Source organism: Netta rufina (assembly GCF_964035555.1).
Source record: "Netta rufina genome assembly, chromosome: 8".
Taxonomy (NCBI): domain Eukaryota; kingdom Metazoa; phylum Chordata; class Aves; order Anseriformes; family Anatidae; genus Netta; species Netta rufina.
Window position 1 is genome coordinate 30,388,189 of NC_140131.1, and position 21,832 is coordinate 30,410,020.

The following is a 21,832-nucleotide window of genomic DNA, read 5'->3' on the forward strand; positions in this document are numbered from 1 at the left end:
TATGAAGTACCATATCAAGCACAGTCCTTTTGCCGGTATCCCAAGACTTCAGACGTAGGACTTGTGACATCTGATGATGCAATTTAGTAACTCTTCCATCAAGTTCTTACAACATTATTTGGAAACCTCTCTCTAGAGCTCAGTGAGATACACTGCACAGTCCCACTTCTCCACAGGTATGAAGGCCTAGTACAGTGACTCCTGCTCCTCGCCTTTTTCCCAAATGTCCTGAAACACCTGGGGGTTAGGGGAGAAACTTAGTACACAGACCTAACACTGTGATAATAGCTGGACTTTTCTATAGTACAAGCAGTTTTTATTTTGTAAGATACCATAAAATATTTATTGTATGCATTATATAGATATGCATATCATATTATGAGGACTAATTGAACAAAAAAGTACACTTTCCTAGCATCACGAAATTTTTCAAATTCCATGTTGTATGTGTTCCTTAATTACATAAACTCTGCAAAGAATAGCATGCTTTAAATTTATTATGCAAATGCTCTTAATTTATGACAGATTGCTACTTCAAATATGAGTATTAAATCTCTATTAGATTCGTTGAGGTAATGCACTAATATGCATCACTAAGGTCTTAAATTCCTAAGTAGCAATAGTGTTTGTTAGATGCAAATAAGGATTACTTTAATTAAAATACTATCCTCAGCATCTCGAAAGATTTAATCCAAATCTTTACATAGGGCACATTCATTATCTATCTCCAGTTAATAAAAATATGACCTACTTTGGTTACATTTTAGAATTTAATGTTGATTACCATTTTGTTAATAGAAATAAGATGCTAAAGACTTTAAAGACAAGCCGAACGCAATTTTGCCAGCCTAATTAAAATACTATTTAATGGCCTCAGAAGGAGCTTTATATTTATTCATAACTGTAGAGGTAGACTTTGTGGAAATGTTTTAAAAATATCAAATTAGACAACAGATTCCTAAAAGTACACCTAAAGATAACAGAGGAGATTTATAACCAATGAGCTTAAAATACAGCCTGAAGAGATCTGGCAAAGAACTCCTAAACCCCACAGGGACATTTTCAAACAAGCGAGCTGTCCTGATAAACTCGACAAGACTACTCATTTCTGTGGGAGGTGGCCCATACCATGTGTCTTGGCAGAAGCAAGACTTAAATTAATCATAACACTCCAAACGGAGCGTCAAGTTACGGCTAAGTAGTAGTTTCCAAGGAGACACGATGCTTATCAAAATACTCTGATGCGCTGCAGCCTGCCAGATCTAAGACAGTATCTGAATAGGATGGTGCACTTCTTAGCAACGTGCAGTTTATTCTGGATTAAATCAGGGATGTTGTAAGCTCAGTGAGAAGACAATGTTTTGGGAGAGCAGGGGGAGCATAACTGCCCACCACAAAGCTTCCCCTGGGCTTACCACTGCAGGGTTATGTGGGGCAAATGGGGAAAAATGCAGCCTCCTTGTATGTGCCATCTTCTCCATGCAGAATGTGGGCTAAAAATGTGCATCCTATAAAGACAGCATTCCAGGATCTGTCCTTCAAACACCCACACAGGTGCCACTTACAGTATCCTAAAACCAAGTATTTATTCTTGACGTAAATAATGTAAGATGATGGCTGAATCCAAAGTCTTGCCCATTCATTATACAGCAAAAACACTAGTATATAGTTTCTCTTACTAGATTTAATTCAGATTAGTCATCTCTAGTTCTTGCTGGATTTAGTTTAATAAAAGGCTTCCAGTGACAAGGAAAAAAAAAACAAAACAAACAAAAAAAAAAACTTGCTGCTTTCAAGTGACACAAGGTTTATGGCCTTCTACTAAAAGTTCTTATCAACTCCTACATTGTAAACCTGACAGCCTAAAAGTATTGTGTGTGACTGATGCCACAAATCTCTCATGAGGGTGCTCCCCACAAGTGGAAATTCCTGGCTGAATTACAGCCAGTACACACTGCTTCCTCTTGATCTCCATCAGGTAGAAGCCACCTGCTCACAGGAGGGATCAGAGATGTTCGTGGCCACAGCTGGGTTTATAGAGGCTGGGAGACCAAGTGGCAAGCTCAGGCAACCCAACATCACTCCCAGCAGAGGCCAGGATAAGGACATGTGCAGCACCAAGGAACGCTCCCTGTGCAGAAGATGACTGTCTGGAAACACGAGACGCAGCAACAAACAGCACGCTCACACTTCAGCTCTGTGCCTGCTCGGTTAAGGGCAGCACCACACGGCCATGGGGACTGGCCAGCCCGGGGGGCTGCTGCCCTGGAGCAGGAGGGACACGGTGCAGTCATTGCAAACGCCACTTCGGCTCCCACCTGCCCAGGGCAGCGGCTGCCCGCAGCCAGGGCAGCAGCAACCTGCCTTGTACGCACCTCTGGGCTTCCCTCCTCAGCCCCCAAAGCTGATCACTGCATGCAAGGAGTTAACTTTATTAGACAAGGAATTTTTTAAGCCTAAGAAAACTGATGACATTAGAAAGCTCATTGTAAATTTTACATAAAGAGGTCTTGTCGCTTTATCATGTACATAAATGTCACCCACTGAAAGACTGTTGTCACAAATGTCTCCCGTGAGTGCTGGATCTGTCTGTAACACAGCACAGAAGATGCTTGTTCTTCTAGTAACCTGCACTTTTCAGCAATTATTAATTCTTTAAACATTTAAAGTAGACCTTTTCACTTCTGCTTTCACCTCTTCAGGTCACTGCAGCAACGTGAGCCTGTGTGGCTCATAGTCCCCCTTTCAGTACCATTTTCAAAGACACATAAAGCGCACAGACAAACCAAGAGTCAAAAGAGGACTCCTGAGGCTAAGATCTGTTTTTCCCCAAAACTCTTCCATATGTTAATATAACTCCCTTTTACCAGGTTTCATGCATGAGACAAGGGACTCTAAAATATCCCTTATCTCAGGGAAAGCACAATAGTCAGGATTTTTCCCCTTTCAACTCTCAGCTACTCCTCTTCATAAGAGCATAGGCTGGAAAGATGATAAGGAGAGTATTCCAGCAGATCTGCCCCTCTCTCTTTCTCTATTATTAAGAAAGCAAAAAATAAATAAATAAAAAATAAAAAACCCATTACCACTAAAATGGAGGCAGGCTTTTGTGAGATAAGCCACTCCTCCACATCATGTATTCCACCAAAGGGATTCATATTGGGCTCAGTATCTTCTAATGGTTTCATCAGATAATGTTAAATTGCATTTAGATAGGAAAAAAAAAAAAAAAAAAAGAATTTTCCTTGCACCGTACTAAATAATTTGCCTTTACATAGACTGCATAAACTGCATTCTGAAGGGGAGCAAACAATTATTGTTCCGTTTATATAAGTGACAGCATATGGTTTCTCACATATTGACAGTCGGTGTCCCATACCGTTTGTATTTGGCTGTGTAGTTCACTCCTAATGTTTGATCATTTTCTTATACTAGGGAAACAGCTATTTCGGAGTAAAAATGCAGAAGGGCTGCATTGTGTAGCATGGAGCTCAGAAGGCCTTCCTGGCCTTGCAGCAGCAAGGTGGCTCTTAGTGTCAGTGCTGGAACTGCCCTCATTCAGAAACGACCCCTGCAACAGGCAGGACAGTTAAAGGGGTAAGATCACCTGTGGGTGACCCACTTATGTGGGTGTTGGTCAGGTGCTCCCAGAGACACTGCCAAAATCACTTTTCATGTAGCCTAAAGACAGCTCTGATGCACACCTAACCCCTGTTCCTGTTGGGTGGCCAGGGACAGCCACTGCCGGGGACAGCTTGTGCCCCCTCTGTACAGATGGAAAGCATTTCAGTACCCCATCTCTTCCAGCCCCTGGCTGCCAGAGCAGCTTTCTCCATCCCTGGAGCAGCCAGGCTGAAACCACGTCTGTCTGGTGCTCCTTCAGACAGCATCTGTGGAGCAGCTGGGGTTCAGTCCCAGCAGAGTTCAGGCTCTTTTACATCCCAACAGGCTGTCGTAGGCTGTTCTCACTCTCAGGAGCTAGCCACATTTTTTTTTCCCCCTGACTTCAGTTCAGATCACAAGGCTTCTCCATCCTTCAGTCTGTGTGCAAATCTCCTCCCTCTTCTTCGGAAACTCTCCGGGCAGAAGGTGCCACGGACTACTTTTACCACTGCCAGCTATTGTTCTCCAGGGAAAAGATACTTCACCACAGGATTTTGCTGCTGCAAGGCAATCACCAATGCAAGCCTTTCTCATTGCCCTCCTGTCTACATGCGATACCAAAGAGACCACAAAACAAATTGTATCACATAAAGAACAGACACAAAAGGCATGAAAATGCTACAGCTGGGTCTGCTAACCACTGTTACAGCACACATGGCTGGGTTTTACCACACTGTGCAACAAGTTTCCAGTACTGCTAAAGCTTCATATTTCTAAGGAGCCACAGGTTTCAGTTTTGCAGTGGAAAGCTCACCCTTTTTACTTTGTACCCAAAGGTAAATTACTGCATTTTGGAATGACTCACATCATGTTCGACCTTGAGCAACAACCTGAGCTTTACTGCAGGTTATTTGTTCACATACTAGCTCTTGTTCAAAGGTTTAGCATGTTCCCAGCATCTCCCTAGCTTTAATAGGCAAAACAAACAAACAAACAAACAAACAAAAAACTTTACCCTTGAAGTAGTCTTTCAAATATAGCCTTGCACAACCTAAGAGTTGGCACTTGAGATTGCCACAAGCTATATTTTGCCATGAAATTAAGCTTTTCCCAGGCCTCTGGTTCCTCTTCTGCTTGCAACTGGACAGCAAAAAGCCAACTCTGTTACACAAGAAATAACAAACCTTCCCTTCAGGATAAAGAATCAGAATCCTTCAGAAACGACTTTTTTGTTTGTTTGTTTTGTTTTTAATTTATGATTGAGACCTACAGATTTGTTAAAAATTGTGTTACACCCTCATGATGTGCTTCCAAGAGTCCATCCCAAACCTTTTTGTTTTGTTTTACTGTTAGAAAATAATGAAGTGGCAATTAAGTGGCATATATGTAATCTCTTGCTGCTGGCTCAAGAAAAAAGCACTCCTCATTTCTATCCAGAAAAAAACATGAACCCCCCCCTTGTTACTACTCCTAAAAAGTCCCTGCAAAATTCTGAGCAACAGGAATTAGGTACACTTGCATACTCTGTGGTAGTTTATAGCACAGCAGCTGAAATTTAGTAACATTTGTTGTTCTACTTTTAATGATTTGCTGTTAGCAAGAAATTTTCTGTGAGCTGTAACACATTCCTACTTCAGATCCACAAGAAACATAACAGCTACTTTCCTCTTAGGACTTTAAATCTCACTTTCTGCCTAAAGGCAAGAAAACTTTTTTGCCACTAAACAATTATCCACAACTCGTTTGAGTTCAACAATGAATTTATAGGAAAATTCTATAAACTACATGAGTAAGAAATGTATTTCCCTTTTTTACAAAGCTAGTACTAATAGCTATGCAAAAATCTCAATTATTAGATTTGTCATTGTCCCAATGACTGAGAGAACTCCCAACATCCAACTTGCAAAGCAGCCTTCTGCATCACTGAGCAGGTTTCCTTTTACAGTGACTCTCTGCTTGGAGCTGATGACATGGTTCTTGTTTAGTTGGCTTTCCCAATGTATTTGGGCTGTTTAATAAATATTCCTGGGCCAGTATCCGTGCTCCCATGGGTATTACAAACCCTGTTACACATCAAGTAACCTAACTTCCATTACTGTTTAAAAGCTGAGACCTTAAAACCACCAGCACACTACAGGTACTTCCAAGCTTTGCCTCTGCCCCCAGCTGTCCCCAGCCACCTTACAGAGAGCTCCTCGGCAGACATAGGTGACACGATTCCCCCTGCAAAGCTGCAGGGGACAGGACACAGGGAAGCAGTGCCAGCCACAGGCACCCGTCCTCACTGCCCAGTGACAGCATCAGCTTTGGCCAGGAGCTCAGAGAGATGGCAGTCTAGACTGGCTGGGAACTGATCTTCACACCTACTCTGCTTTATGACTTTTCCTGCAATAGTAATTTTTTTCACATCACCAATATGTAGATGAACAGCTTTTCTCAAGGTTTTGTCACTGTTATCACTGTTGCTTTCTTTGCTTTGAAAAGCTTTCATCTGATCCCTCACAATTGGTCTGAATAAAACCTGTATCATCTTAATAATTGCCAGCACAGGAAGCAAATGACAGAGTTGATAGCAAGCTGCTCCCAACTTCCTCTCTGCAGCTGCCTTAACAAGAAAAGAAAGAGAGAAAGAGAGAAATGTGGTGCACAGCTGCCAGGCAGATGCCCACTCTGTGCCAAGCTCCTCACTCCCCAGGTACCATGCAGCCTAGAAATTTGGATTGACATGCTCACACCCAGCTGAGTTTCTAGCGCTTGGCATCTTATCAATGCAAATGCAACCTTCAAGTCTTTCTTTACTATACTGATACCTCAGAAATACCATTTTCTAGAACTCTTGTGCCCATTCCAGTGGAATCTTTTATTTCCCTCCCATTTTTGCTCTTATTAAACGTGCTGTGCCTAAGAGGGTGGCTCTTACCCCCATAGAAAATTCCTGACCCATAATATGTTTGCAGCAGCTAAACCTTGTAACACCAGTGACCACCCTGTTTTCATCCAAGACTGCCATTGCAATGGATGTGGAACTGAAACACCTGAGCCTCCTGAGACATTGCACACTGCTTTAGCAAGAACAATCCAACATTCCCACTCCAGGTTTCTATAATATCAATGCAGAAAAAGTCTCATAAAAATTAAACACTTACCTATGTTCTCTGATCCCACACACAAGCAGGCAATTTTTTTTTTCTGGAAGTGATTTGCCAACCCTCTTAGTCTTTTCTTTCCAGAACGCCCATGGTTTGCAGGGAATCTGCTCCTGAAAGCTGCTGGTCACCTCTGCCATCTTTCCAACCAACCAGAAAGCCTGTTTTCCCAGTCTTGTAAGACTTTTTCGGGTTGTTGCCTCAACAAAGCCTCTATTATCCCTCAGTCACTTGAGGAAAATTTCTAAGAACTGCTCCAATTCCTTTGCAAAGCCTACAGCTCTTGAGCTAGGTTAGTCATCTCTATACTCATGAAGCCTTCCATTATTTGTTCTCAGTTGTACACGTCGTTTCTGCTAAAAAGAGAAAATGACAATGAAGCTACACATTTATTTCAGGCACTTCCACTTGAAGCTTAAATACAGTAGCAATGTCTTTCCTTATATTCCCAAACCTCTTTCCAGGGAGCAATCAATCCAAAAATTCTCTGAGAGCCACATCACCAGCGCTTTTATTGCCGTCTGTTCCTTTCTAACACCTCCACTTCTACCAAACAAAAATCAGCCTCTGGCACAGCTCTATCCATACAGCTCAGCTTCTGTTCAGCATCTCACAAGGACAGTGTTCTCACAACTAACTCAGTTTACTTTAAAAAAGAACTGCTTTTTATATTATTGTGACTGAAAGGTACACATAGCACAGACTCCCATAAAAATGTATCCTCCTCCTCCTCCCATTTAGTGATCAAGCAGAGACCAACAAAATTATTTTGAGTTTTGTTTTGTGTGTTGTTTTTTTTTTTAAGTGCATCCCAAGGATATTAAAGGTACAATGATTTTAGCACCTTCAGTCTTAACATCACGGCCCTGACTTTGCACTGCAGCATTGTGACTAGCGTGGGTGTAGGCCATGAGCTGCCACAACACTAGCACAAGAGGAGTACCACACTGCTCTCCTGATGTAAAGCTCAGCAGTCAACCAGCCTATGTTTTCTGCATAACTAAAATTAGTTCCCTCAATTTTCCACACAAAGTTCAAGAGATCTCTGATAGCAGCATTAGTAGAGGACGCAGATGTTGCCAGGAGTGGCCCCATAAAGGCCTAGAGGGCATCCCACCTCCAGGCAGCAGTTACCCAGGTCTACAACAACACAGTGAGTCAGGCTGCAAAATTCCACTCAAGGAAATTGTGATCATTTCACTATTTCCCTTATAAATCAGTCCTCCTTTCTTATCCTCAGAAACAAAGAAGTTGATGATAAGAAGCCACCGTTCTCATGCAGAGATCTCTTGTCTCTGGTTTCATCCTAAAATGGCTCTTTGCATTCAAGTTGTGATAAATAATGTGTATATATAATGAATAATATATATATAATGGGAAATACTGATAAAACGCTTACCTCAACTCCATGATCAGCCATTTTCTAATGCAGGATAGAAACTGATTACTTGCATTCAATGGCTTAAGGAATGCAAAGAAAATCAAAAGTGTAATGGCTGTTACCTTACTAGGACAAAATTAAAGCACCTGAATACATAATTGATTGAAAATATTAAGGTATTCATTTTTAGAGTAAAAAAAAATCCTTAAATTAATGTGAAAAATCTGTCTTTTAGGCAATATTTTCTGTCACTCTGAAGAGTTCTCTTTGCTGCAGGTTAACATTGTGGGGCTAGAAAATGTGAACTAATCTTGATATAAAAGCCAATATGTGAAAATAGCTTGGAACAGTAACTGCAAAATGCTATTAGCATATTTACATTTTGAGCTGCCTTTATGTCTATAATTAAGGATATAAAGAACTATAATTCTTGCATAAGATAACATAACATTAAGTGTATCTACAAAATATAGAAACAGAACAGAGTACAGGCAGCATTGTATGTGTTATGGACAAAGAAACAGGACAATAATGCTTAATAATACTATAAGATATATGGAAGTTGATCCCAACAATTGCACTATTTCATAATATAAGCCATTTCAGTTTCAAACTATGGCAGAAATACAGTATGTGCAACGTTTCATCATCTCACTTCAACGAACTATAACATTATTATGTTTCTATTTTCACAGACATGCTGAACAAATCAAGGGACACTAAGTTTTAAATCATCCATATGCAGGTTTTATTAAACTATTTCTAAAAGAAACAATGCAAACAAAGAAATTTCATTGTGAAAAATATTTTATTTGATGCTTATTACGGCTCTTCTGTGCATAATTTATTCTAATTGTGGTGGGTTTTGTGGGTCATTCACAGAAAGAAGAGACAATCAGTCTTACTATTGTAAAATGAGATAAAGCTGCAGAAACAGAAAAACTAGCCTTATTTACAAAATAATTAAACTTACTTCTGACTAGTTTTTTTAATCAATTATTTCAAAGATTTTCACCTAAGAGTTTCAACAGTGTCCCATCTTCCCCATAACAATAAAAAAACAAATGGGGAGCAGGGCAGGGAGAGGGAATCGTAACCTTAAATGAGACTAAATAGGTTAAGAAAATTAAAAAAAAAAAAAAAAAAAAAAAGCTGTCAAATTCCCTATACTGATGATGCCCCCCATTAAAAGTGTTTGTGTTTCCCCCATCTGGAACTTTGCATGACTTCCACTGAAGTCACGCAGTTCTCCTGAACGGTAGGCTACTGCACAGCACATGCTGCTCATGTGGGTTTCTTTTCAAGATAATAAAAACCTTTAACTATAAATAGCATGTATTAATACTATAAATAATGATTAATATCAATGATTAATACAGAAATTAATACAGAGTTTTATTCCTGCTCCTCCCTCTACAAAGACATAAAGGTTTTTATCTCCAGATCTCAGTCACAAGGGAGAAATGGCTGTCAGTAATGACTCTTACAAAAAAAAAAAACAGACTAGAAAGCCTGTGGAAAGACTGACTTCAGGTAGAACTGAGTAATTTAAGCTGCTAGCACTCAGATGTCCTTGTTTCCACAGACATCACTACTCTGCCACATTACTAGCTTATATACATGTATGTACTACATGTAACCTGATATATTACATGCAATAGTAAAAGTCACCCGGGTTTCATGCTGCCCTTTTGGTTTCTTAGTTTACAAGCGCTGCACAAATGTAGTTATCTTCAAGAAGTTAGTCCTACTGCAATAGCTTTCACTGGGGCCTGATTTTCAAAGTGAAGTATGGTTACGTGGCTGTGCTGCCCGTAAGGAAGCAGGAATATTTATACTACAAATTTTTTAAGTTTTCAATTCAACTCATGCCAACTAAAATGAAGTTAACAACCCAAATGAAACGAAGTTCCAACAGCTTTGATGGAAACAGGGAGCAGGCAAACAAAAAGCAACTGATACTTCAATCATTTATGCAGAGATCGCTACCAACATCAGACACTGGGAAACCCACCTGGGAAAGCACCATCCTGACAGACTTGCCAATGAGAAAGGCTTCACGAGTGCTATTGTTTAGACACAAGCAAGTCCACAGGAGACAAGGCTTCACTAAACATGTTGTTCAAAGAATTGTTTATAATATAATATCCACAAGAAGGCCAGCTTCTTATTTGTTAAACCATTTTTTGTTTGTTTGTGGTTTTCTTTTTCCTTGTCTGACTCCAATAGCTGTATACACTCCACTTACTTTTCAGACACTGATACATGCCCTCCTAACAATTCTCAGGAGCTTTGGCTTCGTTTCCCCGCATTTTGTACTTCTGTGTCTGCTTCACTTCCTTTGGAGGGAGGAACATGCACTACCGTATGCATTTCGATGACTTTTGTGCCCCAGGGGCTCACAGGCTTGCCCATCTCTTTTAACAGTAAATGCAAACAAACCATCTGTTAACAGACAGCTGCAACATCCTTCCAAAAGAACAACCTTCAAAAATATTGTTTACTTGTCTGAACACAAGATATCTCCTACCCTTCAAAATAAGTGACTGATTGACGGGTAGGCAAAAGCATTTGCTTTGACAGAATCAGACTGACATCAGTTTTCATGTTCTCCTTTGCTGTCTGAACAGTATCACACTGATCAGATTTGTAATTCTTCTAAAGCACATCAAACCAAGCATAAAAACTGCATGCCTCTTCCGCACTGGACTTGTTGGTTTGTCCAAAGAAAGTTAGTGAGTAACAAAGTCAGCTGTGATAATGAAACTATGATTCCATTGTGTGTATTGCTTTTTATGGCTCCTGAAATAGAGAAATCATCTGGCTCCTTAGAACAACTCCATTTGGCAAGATGAGGTGCATGGATCAGAAGAGAGCTACAACTTACCCATTTGTCACTTGTATTTTTGTTTTGTTTCAAATTGGCTGTTGCAGAACGCTAGCTCTGTCCAAACAGTTAACCAAGAAGGTATCAGGTAACAACATTCAAGAAAATATATGAGCTTATAACCAAGTGTGACTGGCAGCCACTTACCCTGCAAACAGCTTTTCTAAGGCAGCTAATTATAGGAGCATTCACAATAATGAGGAAAAAGTTGGAGAGTGAGCCTAAACTTGCAAGAAAGACGGCTGAAACGTATCTGTAGGTTTGTGCCCAGCGCACCCCGCCAATAAGCACACAGAGTCAGACTCCACACAAAGGTCTTTAATTAAATAATTAATTATCTAACTCTGCAGACCTTGGGACTACACAACAACTGCATGCCTCAGTCACTTTTGCAAAGACAACTTGAGATCACATGACTAGGTTCACTATTCCATCCAATTCCCAAAATTAACAGAAAAAATATTCAACTGATTTAAATGCAAGTTGGATAAAGCCCCAGCTAGACTTATACAGCCAAGATGTTGATACAGGTTGTGCCAAAGTACCTTGCAGTTCTCCTTCCAGAACACCAGAGGATTTTAAAGATCTGGCTGAGGACATATAATCCAGCTGGCAAAAGCTTAAAACATATAGATATGCAGAGAGGTACCAACTACTTTTTCTTCTGATGTATATGCTTAAGCCTTTTGTTGTTTTGATCCTTGCCAGATGTATCACATAGTGTAAGGAGAGAGCCTCTGCATCTTACCATGGCCTTCTACTCCACTAGTACACAATTTTTCGACACAGATATTTTAACTCAGAGTAACAGAATTCCGGGAACTGTAATTTAAAATCTTTGTTATTTTAATATTTTAAAGATGCTTGTGTTTTATTCAGCTTTATAAATGTAAAAACTCATTTCCACATACTCTTAAAGTGATACAAGTTGTGCTTCCTTTCTCTCAGGGAACTATTTCAAAATAATACAGAACAGATTTGCAAAACCTCTTTAACCCACGCTGTTTTCTGCTGTGCCTGAAATGTTGTATGTACTACACATGAAAGGCTCATTAAGAAGAGATTTTGCTACTGTCTCATTAAATAAGCCTCAGTGCATAAACATGCAACATACATGTTTGACACACTCCATATTGGGAAAACTACCCAGCTCTAAAAACTTAAATTTTGAAACAGTCTAGCCACACCCCTTTATGTATGTGATATCTCAAAGAATAAAAACAAACAAAAAATCGTATTTGTTTTCTTTAGTTGGTTTGCTAGTATACACAAAGAAAGAGGCATGATCTCTTGGTCTGAGTATGAAACTGGAAGTAAAAACATCTTACATTATGTACATAACACACCACGCTTTGGGAACTAACCAAATAGGACTGGTCTTCCCCTAGTACAATGGAGAGAACATAATTTACACTGAATTGATCAGATCTGTTCTGTAAACACAGAACATGTGAGGCATTTGGCTGCTGGGAGTGAGTTTTTGAAAGCAGTAAAACACATGTATAGCTATATGCTAAAACCAATTAAATGCCATTGCTAGTTATTGAAAAACTCATGACTTCAAACTTTTTACTCCTGGACAATCTATTTAGCCTTGCTAGAGGATGACATAAGGTAAAACAGAAACCAGAGGACACTAATAATTATAACAAATCAGCAGTCAACTCTCCCTAAGCAAACAGAACTTGCACAAAATGTTTTGTAAAAATGCTGTATGTAATTTTTAACACTGCATTGAAGTAAAATATAGACTAGTGACAAAAAAATGTATAAGCTGGCCGAGGCTACTGACCTCAAAAAAAATGCTACAGGTGGGTAAGTTTCAACAGGGACTTATATCCTACCAGCTTTTAAATGACAGAAGACTTAACGTAAGTCTTGAGATAGAAGGCTGAACTCTCTATATATACTGCTCTAACAGTTTAATTGAGTCAAGATATCTAAATAAGCAGTCAGTAAAACCAAAGTGCAAAAAGAAATCTGTAAACTATGAAAGAAAATACAATTGGCTTTACCTCAGATGATATACATAATTTTAATCAATTTAAGTTCTCCACTTGAGTTGCTTTATACATTTTAGAGTAACATTCAGAAAGACACTTCCAGTTTTTGTTTAGATCCCAAAATCACACGAACTTTTTCTTGAAATCAACACTCCAATATTTATAGATTCAAGTACATAGAGAAGGAAAAGTTCGCAGATGAACACCTGATGGTTATTAAGTATATGCTGTCCTCTTGTCTTCAAATCTGTTTTGCTATGCTTTTAAAAAAAATATAAGCTTTCATAGTGAAATTAGTCATACTTTCTAGCAGGCCATTATGAAAGACCACTATCACAAAAGAAAAAAAAAAAAAGAAAAAAAAAAAAAACAACACTGAAAACAGGGACTGAAAAACAGTTTAATTGAAAGACTTATTTTAACATGACTTCCTCCTTGTCTTTCATGTTTGCCATGCAAATATCACAATTAACTCCACATTCCTTTGAAAAAGTTATAATGCATAGAAGTCAAAAGATCATCAATTCATAATGTATGAGTTGCTTTCTCCTTACTGCAAAAGGATACATACTTCAGACTTTCTTTTTTTTCTCCAGAAAATGTTTGTCGAAATAGTCTTTGCATCTTACAGCAGCATCTGCAATCGACTGCTGCTTTGGTCAGAGTCCAGTGTTTTATTTTTACTTTAAGAGAGGAGGCACAAACTCAGAGAAGAGAGTCGCAAGTCCTGCAGCTTCAAATTCCTTTTGTAGCTCATCCAGCGTTGAATATTCTTTGACTTCAAACATCTGAAACCTACATTGTACAAGAGAAATTCATGAATATGCCTTGATTTGTCAGAATGTAATTATCAATTCAGTTACTTTTCTGTCCACAACAGTATTAAATTATACCTTTTATGCTGTGGTTGTACTTTTGTCTCACACAGTACACTAATCATTTTCTCTTTGCATTTCTTTCCGCTTGAGTCCACATCTACCTTAGAAGTTTTCTGAAGAATCAAGTACTCCTAAGTGACAAAAAGAACAAAATATTAAATGTCACCTAGTACCTTTGAAGTTTAGTAAAATTCAAAAATCTATATGAAACAAAGATCTTTCTTCAGAACACAGAAATCAAATTTTGAAAGCGCCAACTCCAAAAAGTGTACGCCTGTTTCAATTCATCAGCTTGAAGCTGAGCACATTCTTAAATGACCCAGAGAACTTGAGTCTGAAAAATAAGAACATTCTACTCCAGTATCACCACAAAGGCCTGCCTGATGCAGCAAGAAAATGTAAGGACAGACAAGTTCAAATGTGCAGTAGGAACACCTGGTGGCTTAAATATCACGGAAGTAGACAGTTAGGAATGAGCTACAAATAGTCTATTATTAATTTCTCATTACAACTTTTCTGTTTTCTGGAATATTTTCTGGAGTGCTTCAGAAATAGAGGAGAACGAATCTGGGCATGTTACACTCAGGAAACACAGGGAATAGAGGAGTATAATTCCAGTGGGAAGCAAAGGAATACAAGCCACATGCTTCACTGGTTTCTTTCTCACATAACTTCTGTTTCTTATATACAGAATAAAGTTGTAGGGCCTTCCTACTCTCCTAATGATCAATCTGCTTCCAAAATTGTTAATCTTAGAAAAACACACACAAAATATTCAGACACAGGTTTCAGTACTAAATCGATAGAACTAGTCAACATTCATTGTTCCTGCACCTTAATGTTGCTCCTGTCACCCTGAAGAAGAATCAATATTATCTTGCCCATGAACATCAGTCTTCCAGTCAGCCTTAGATCTGAAGCCCATTTTTCCACAGTTTTGACGTATTTTGCCTTTGCTCTCATGTGATCTAAATGCAAAAGGAGCATCCAGATAGCGTCCTCTGTACTTTCTGCTTTTGACAAAGTAGTTTTTTCATTGTAAACTGTTGCTGGTTGCTTAATGACATATTTAAGATTCTCCTGTATCCAAAGAACCAGCTCATGCACCATGGGTTCAGAAAGATGTTTCTTTGCTTGTTCAAGTAATTTATCTTTCACATCTGTACACTGGGCCCTTGTAAGCTGGTCTGAGTTAACAGAAATTTCTGGTAGAGTTGATGGATAATTAACTGGCAAATGAAATAACAGCTTTAAAAGTATATCTGTATCCAGTAGTTCTTTCACGTTGATTTGAATTCTAAATGTGATTCCATGCGTTTCTGGAAAGTATAAAAAATAAATATTAATAGTTTGCTTAAAATTGAACTTAATAACATACGTTTTTCAACTATTTTCTTTATCAGTTCAACTCCAATGACTGCCATTCTATATTAAAAATTGTGTTTTCAGGGGGGAAGGGGGACACAACAGGGGATGGGTTGCAAACAATGCCTCAAGCTGTACTTGCAGGGAATCCTGAAATGAAACACTTCCATATCATATTAGAGGGAAAGTTATTTAACACATTCTATAAAGCATTCACACCTCTTGGCTCTTTTAAAGTCTAGACAAGCCAGTAATAAAGAATCGTCCTAGAAACACTTAAGTCAGCTTCTGCAGGTCAATAGCAGTAGCAAGGACAACTGAAAATAGAGGGACTCAGCAGTGCCCTAACTTTGCTCCCAGAAAAATCTGTAGGGCTTTTACCACCAACACCAGCACAAGGCAAACAGACTTATACTGAGTATTTTTGAAGACATGACCACTCAAAAGCAGTTCAACACTGAAAACAGACATAGAAAGAAAAAAGTCATAGATTCTTTGTCCCTTACAACTTTCAGATAAACTCTATTTATTTCTTTTCTGTCAACTTCTCTGCATCTACAACATTTGGATTGAGAAAATTAAAACTTTGCTATTGTACATTTGATCTTAAATATGGGTCCTTAAATGACCTTAAATTATGGGTCCCTTCCAACCTGGGATATTCTATGATTCTATGAAATACTAGAAACATCCACATACACGTATACGCGTATTCATATATAAAATGTGTATATATATACAGATACATACTGAAAATATGTTCTTGGTGTATTTCAGAATACAATCATTTTCAGTGTGAAAAGTATACATACGGCATGTAGCATGAAGGACAAAAGACCACACTCTCCTGACAAATCACATACTCCAAGACACAATATGAAAGTTCTGTACAGTAATTCCTGCAATAAAGTCCTTCTTGACTAAAACATGTTTCACAGAAAAACAATACAAAACTTCATAACGTGAAAAGAGGGGACAAAGACCTACAACAAAGAAAAAAAAAAGGGAGGGGGGGGTAATAGACAAAAGGTGAACTTCTTCAGATGTTCTTGCTTCACCCTTTTGATGCATCCCAAACACTCCACCCCATTTCTTATTAAAAAAAAAAAAAAAAAAAAAAAAAAAAGAAAAAGGCTAATGTCAGGTTGCTAATGTCAGGTTGATTCATTCTATGAGGGCAGGAGAAGCCAGATTTGAAAAGCAGATTAGAGCAGAGCTGAGTTTCCGAGGAGCTCTTTTGAAGTGACTTGCCTTCCTCTCCCCCTACCTTGTCTTCCTTTGCACGACAGTCAGTTGAATTATGTTTGATTAGCATTGCTGACACTGCTAGCCAACCTCAGTACTCTCTGTGATTTTATATTTAAACCATATTAAATAAGTGAAAGAAACTAAAAGTGACTTGGACAGACAAAAGTATTTTAGATTGCTTAGCCAAGGGTCTGTCTCCAAAATTCCTTCTTGGTTCACATGAAGAACACTCTAGGTCAGAGCCATCACAAAATAAGCAAACCCATCAAAAACAAAAAGTAAACTCTAGTATTACAATAGTGAAGCCTCAAACAACTACAGACCCTCACTACGTAAGTGGAGTCAGATCTGGTGCTGAAAGTAGAAGATGCAAATCCAGCAAATTAAATGAGATTACGCCCACCCATGCCCATACCTCCAGGGTCAAAGCCTCATTCCTTGCCAGCAGAAGCTGCTCTCCAGCCTTCTAAGACCCTGCTAAAGATTCCAGGCTGCTTTTAAGGCAAGTTTATTCCAGAGAAGCACACCAGCCCTGGAAAAGATTCAAGTCTCTGGGGCACCGGCCTGGCAGCAGGCACCGCTCACAGCCCTTGCTGACAGGCAGCAGCTAGGCCGGGACCTCGAGCCTTCCCGCTCCAGCCTCCACCTTCAGCTGAAACAGCCCTGTCAAACACTCCTTGCTGGGCACCAGCAATTATAGCTGCTCTGCCGTTATCCTAAGCACACACCCAAGAAGAGGAGCCTGCCGTGCAGCCCAGGAGCCAGGGCAGTCCCCAGGCCGAGCGCCATGCCTGACAGAGCAGAGCGCTCCGTCCAGCCGCACGCTGCTGGCTGACAGCAAGCAGTGTTTGGCTGAACACCACCAACATCCTCAGGTTCCTGCCCAAGAGACGCCTTGTTTTAAGCTGGGTTGCCAATAAATTTTGAAATGCACAGCCCATAGACGAGCTGAAGAACAATACGCCAGTGCCAGCTTAATTACAGCGACAGAAAACCAAGTTACCTTTCTGACAATCCTGCTAGGATTTTTTCACTGACTTGTCACAACAGGTCTCACCAGCTCAGATTAACTGAGGGATAGCCAGACAGGCCAACCTGCCCCTTCGGCAAGGGCCTCCTGCCGCCCTGATCGCATTTGTAAGCCTGCAACAATCTCACACCTTTCCCGGTGATGATGAACTAATCTGAAGGCAGCCATACAGCCTCACATCCCAAGGTGTATCACTCTGAGCCGTCGCGAAAATCCCAGCCACTCTCATTTACATCTGCTGCAGACTTACTTTTAAAAAGGAGAACTGGTTCAAAAAGTTCGTGGGGCTACAATGTGTAAAGTTTATTTCAGCATCGCAGCATCCATGTTCTGCGCCAGCACTGCAGACTGCTGGCAGAACAAAGAGCGAGTGCTCGCCGTCCTTCGTAGCTAGGCTCTAAAGAAATATTTCCTTTGTTTGCACATGCTACAAGGTCTGAGTTGCCTTCACAACAAAATGGTGATTATTCCTAAAATAAAGGGTTGGGTATGACCATTCTGTTGGCATTTAATGTGCTAATAAGACTAAACTCAATACATTTTAACCTATTTTCCCCCATAGCGGCACGCTTATCAGTATATTTAGCTCTAGCATACTTCAGATTTTTTCTTATGTTCCATGTCAACCAGACAGATATCCCCCTCCTCTCCTGCCCAAAGGCATTTTATGCAACACATGCGGTCTATTTTTAAATTCAGAAAATGGCACCTATTAAAGTACAAGCTCAGAATATATAAATATATTTTTATAGCAAACTGGGTGAGCAAACCAGAAGAGAACGGATTAACAAATAAATTATGAATTTCTATCTGTAACACTAATCTTTCTAAATAGATACGTAAGGTAAGAAAGATACTCTGTAATTAGTTTACTTAAATTCATCAACACATTGGTTTGGATAAAAACATATTTTACGTTCTGAATAGTTCACCATTAAATTCTGGGAAGCTGAAATTTTTAGCATACCCAGAGATCTGCAAAAGCATTTTCTTACATTCCTCAAAACCATAAATCCCCAGTGGCCTCCTTTTTGATCCTGTGGATCTACATGCAAATTATTCTTTATATATTAGGGTTAGCAGAACATAACAGTCTTACTGGAAGTTACCTCTGTGCACTGTTTGTCAATGACAATTTACACAGTTTGAAGAGACAAAGCAAACAAGCTAGTGAATATAGCAAAACTTCATTTTATACTAACTTAGGGATTTTGTAGCAAATTAAAAGAGAAGTAAATTCCCAAAGTAAGAAAATTGCCAACAATCAATACTGTAAATGATACTCTCAATTCCAGCAGAAAACAATGGCAATAAGCCAGATATACATGATTCTAAAACATCATGAGAATGTGGCCAATATAAATACAACCTGTTCCCATGTGCACTCATAGCACATCGCTTCATGTCCCAGGAAGGCTTCTAAGCCTTTTATGTCCTGGTAACTTAACACAAAAACATTTTGCTATATATGAAGCACAGAGAAAGATGTGCATATATTTTTCTAAAAGACTCGGAGAAACAGACATGCATATGCAATGCTGAGATATGATTACTTTTTTTTTTTTTTTTTAATGAACATCTGTTAAGCCTGGATACTGTATTTTCAAATGATGCCTGAAAAAAACATTGCTGAACTTTATGACTTTTAAGAAAATAAAACTCAATTGAAACATTTCATCAATCATATTTTAAATACCACTTGAAAAAATATCAGAACTACCTGCCTACGCTAGAGCAAGAGGTGTGTCGCAGATCTAGACACAAAACAATTCTACTTTTAGATTACCCCAGTTAATTGTTCTCCATGCAGACGCTGATGTCTTCAGCCCTCTGAGGCTGTCTACATGTTCTCTTTTCAAATAGCTACCTGTTGTTTTCTGAGAATCTATTTCTACAACTATTTTAAAAGGAAAGTTTGGGGTTTATTCAATGAATTTCTTAGTAACCATTTCAGGTGAGTCACTTAAAGAGAGCCACGTGCAATCTCACCCCAAAGCAGTTTTTACAGACGGGCCGAGGCGGCAGGGCCCTCTGGAGGTCACCCTGCCCAAGTGCCTGCTCAGGCAGGGCCAGGGGCCACAGGCAGAGCTCCAAGAGGGAAATGCCACAACCCCTGCCAGTGCTCAGCCATTCTCACAGAAGAAGAAACAAAAAGTGTGTCTTTGTCAATCTCAGTACTTTGGGGCTGAGTACATAGGCAGACAAGATGTCAAGGCAGGACATTCAATCAGGTTTTACCAGCCTTCCCCTGGTAACCTCTTTGCAGTGCACCCGGCAGGGAGCCCCTGCCGGGTTGTGGAGCTGGGCAGCATGCTACAGCAGCACCCGTGACACCAGGGAAGCTGCATATTATACAGAATCACCAAAAGTGTACGGGAGAGGTGTCACATCTCTGGTAGGAACTGAGCAAAACCTACCCGCGCTCTGGGTCTGCACAGACACGCACTGCCCGCACATCCTGCTTGGCACTGCCTGCCTGACCCCGGCAGTAGCTGTGGGAGCACATCGGACCGACTGAGCTGTCCTGCCCCTTGCTGACGGGGCACCTCGGCACTGCAGCAGCACCGACTGCCACAATTCACCTCTACAATCCGTGCTCTGCGCAATGGCCGCCAAGCCAAGGCTGGCGCAGACAACGCGGAGCCACGGATCCTGCAGCCGCTGCGCTCCCAGCGCCCCGCCCCGCCCCGCAGCCAGGAGCGGGCGGCAGCAAGCAGGGCGCCGCTGTCTCCTTCCCACCCAGGGCACACCCGCAGCGCCCCTGCACAGCCCGCACCCAGAGCGCCGGGGCGCTGCGCGGCGGGCATCGCCCCTGCAGGCACGCCGGGGGTGGGCAGGGGGTGGGCAGCGGCCCCGCAGCGCCTCCTCCCGGGGCCGGGCCGGGGGAAGCGCCCCGAGCGGGACCGCAGCCGGCGCCGCCGCCGTCACCTGAGACCGCCAGCACCTCGCAGGCGTCCGGCTCGCAGTAGATGGCGGCGAGCGCCGAGAGCTCCTCCAGCGCCTGCCCCGACATGGCCGCGCCCGCCCGCAGGGAGGCGGCCCCGCCGCCGGCAGGGGGCAGCGCCGCGGCCCGGCCTGGCCTGCGGTTGTCCCGCGGGGCGGGGGGAGCGGGGCCGGGCCGGTGCCCTCGGCTCCGGGGCGAGGCGGGGGCCGAGGGGAAGGAGGAAGGGGCGCCCGGCGGGCAGCGCCGCCACAAAATGGCCGCCCGGGGCTGCCTCGGGGGTATCGAGGACGGGCTGCGGCTGGCGGCAAGCGCAGCCCAGCGCGGTGTGAAACGGGACCTGCGCGGAGCACGAAACGCCCCAGCGCGATTCTCAGCGGTGTTTTGTTAAAAGCACGGTGCCTGGGTGTAGAAATTGGCACGACGATTCCTGGCCCGTGCTGGATGCGTTAAATGGAGCCGTGCTGCGTGAACGCACCGTGCTTGTAACAGAGGCGATGGTCAAGTCGCAAGCCGTGCGGCAGAGCAGCGGCCCGACCCTTCTGCTGAGGCCATGCAGCAGCACGGAGCTGGCCTCCACAGCCACGTTTCTTCAACGCAGCACACAGTTGTGATACAATTTACATCCTCAGAACCATGCTGCAGCCACACGTAGCTGCGCAAACCAAACTGATGGATACTGACATGCATGTACAAATATGAGCACATCAGCTCTGTCTGTATACAAAGAATGTTAAATTTGTGCTTCTTGGAGTCAACTATGGTGGCTTTATGGTCCTTCCAGTGGTCTCTTGACTGAGGTCTTCTACAGGCAATTTTATAATGCACAGGTCTAATCACCTCAAAGAGGTATTATTCAACGTTTTCCATATTGTAAGACTCCCCAACTAGAAAAGCAACAGGAGGCTGAAAGATTAGACAGCAGTGGGCATACATCACTGAAGTTTATTTATTACAAATCACTTTTAAAATCAAGGGATGAGGAGGGGCTTATTTTTTTCAGGAAAGTATATCATTCTATTTTTAATGCCATATGTTCTGTTGAAATACCAAGAAATACCGGAGTGCTGAGCTGGGAACAAGTGAAATAATGCGAACAGGAATAAGACCGGAGCTGTCAGAAGTCCTGTGAGGCAGCAGTCCATGCAGCTGTCAGAAGGCTTCGTGGAAATTAGCCTTAAAAGTGCCTTATTCTATTATTGAGAACTTTCTTGCCCCTGGTCTTTCCCCCTTCTCCTCATTCACTTTGCATATTCCATTTTACATGTTTAAATAAAAAAAAGTCAGTGTAAATGTCTTTTAAATTGACACTATCACAAGACATAGAGGTCCCTATGAATAAGTTACTGC

The 21,832-nt window shown here is 41.3% G+C and overlaps 1 protein-coding gene across 1 annotated transcript; it reads right to left on the reverse strand.

The window, feature by feature from the left end:
- Positions 1 to 13,150: 13,150 nt before the first annotated feature.
- On the reverse strand, positions 13,151 to 20,580 carry RWDD3 (RWD domain containing 3). The gene is made up of 4 exons (XM_084290959.1): positions 20,470 to 20,580; positions 14,733 to 15,217; positions 13,914 to 14,029; positions 13,151 to 13,815 (listed from the first exon to the last, which is right to left on the reverse strand). Exons 1-4 carry the CDS (start codon positions 20,552 to 20,554, stop codon positions 13,701 to 13,703), a joined length of 801 nt encoding a protein of 266 aa, XP_084147085.1. The 5' UTR covers positions 20,555 to 20,580; the 3' UTR covers positions 13,151 to 13,700.
- Positions 20,581 to 21,832: the final 1,252 nt, after the last annotated feature.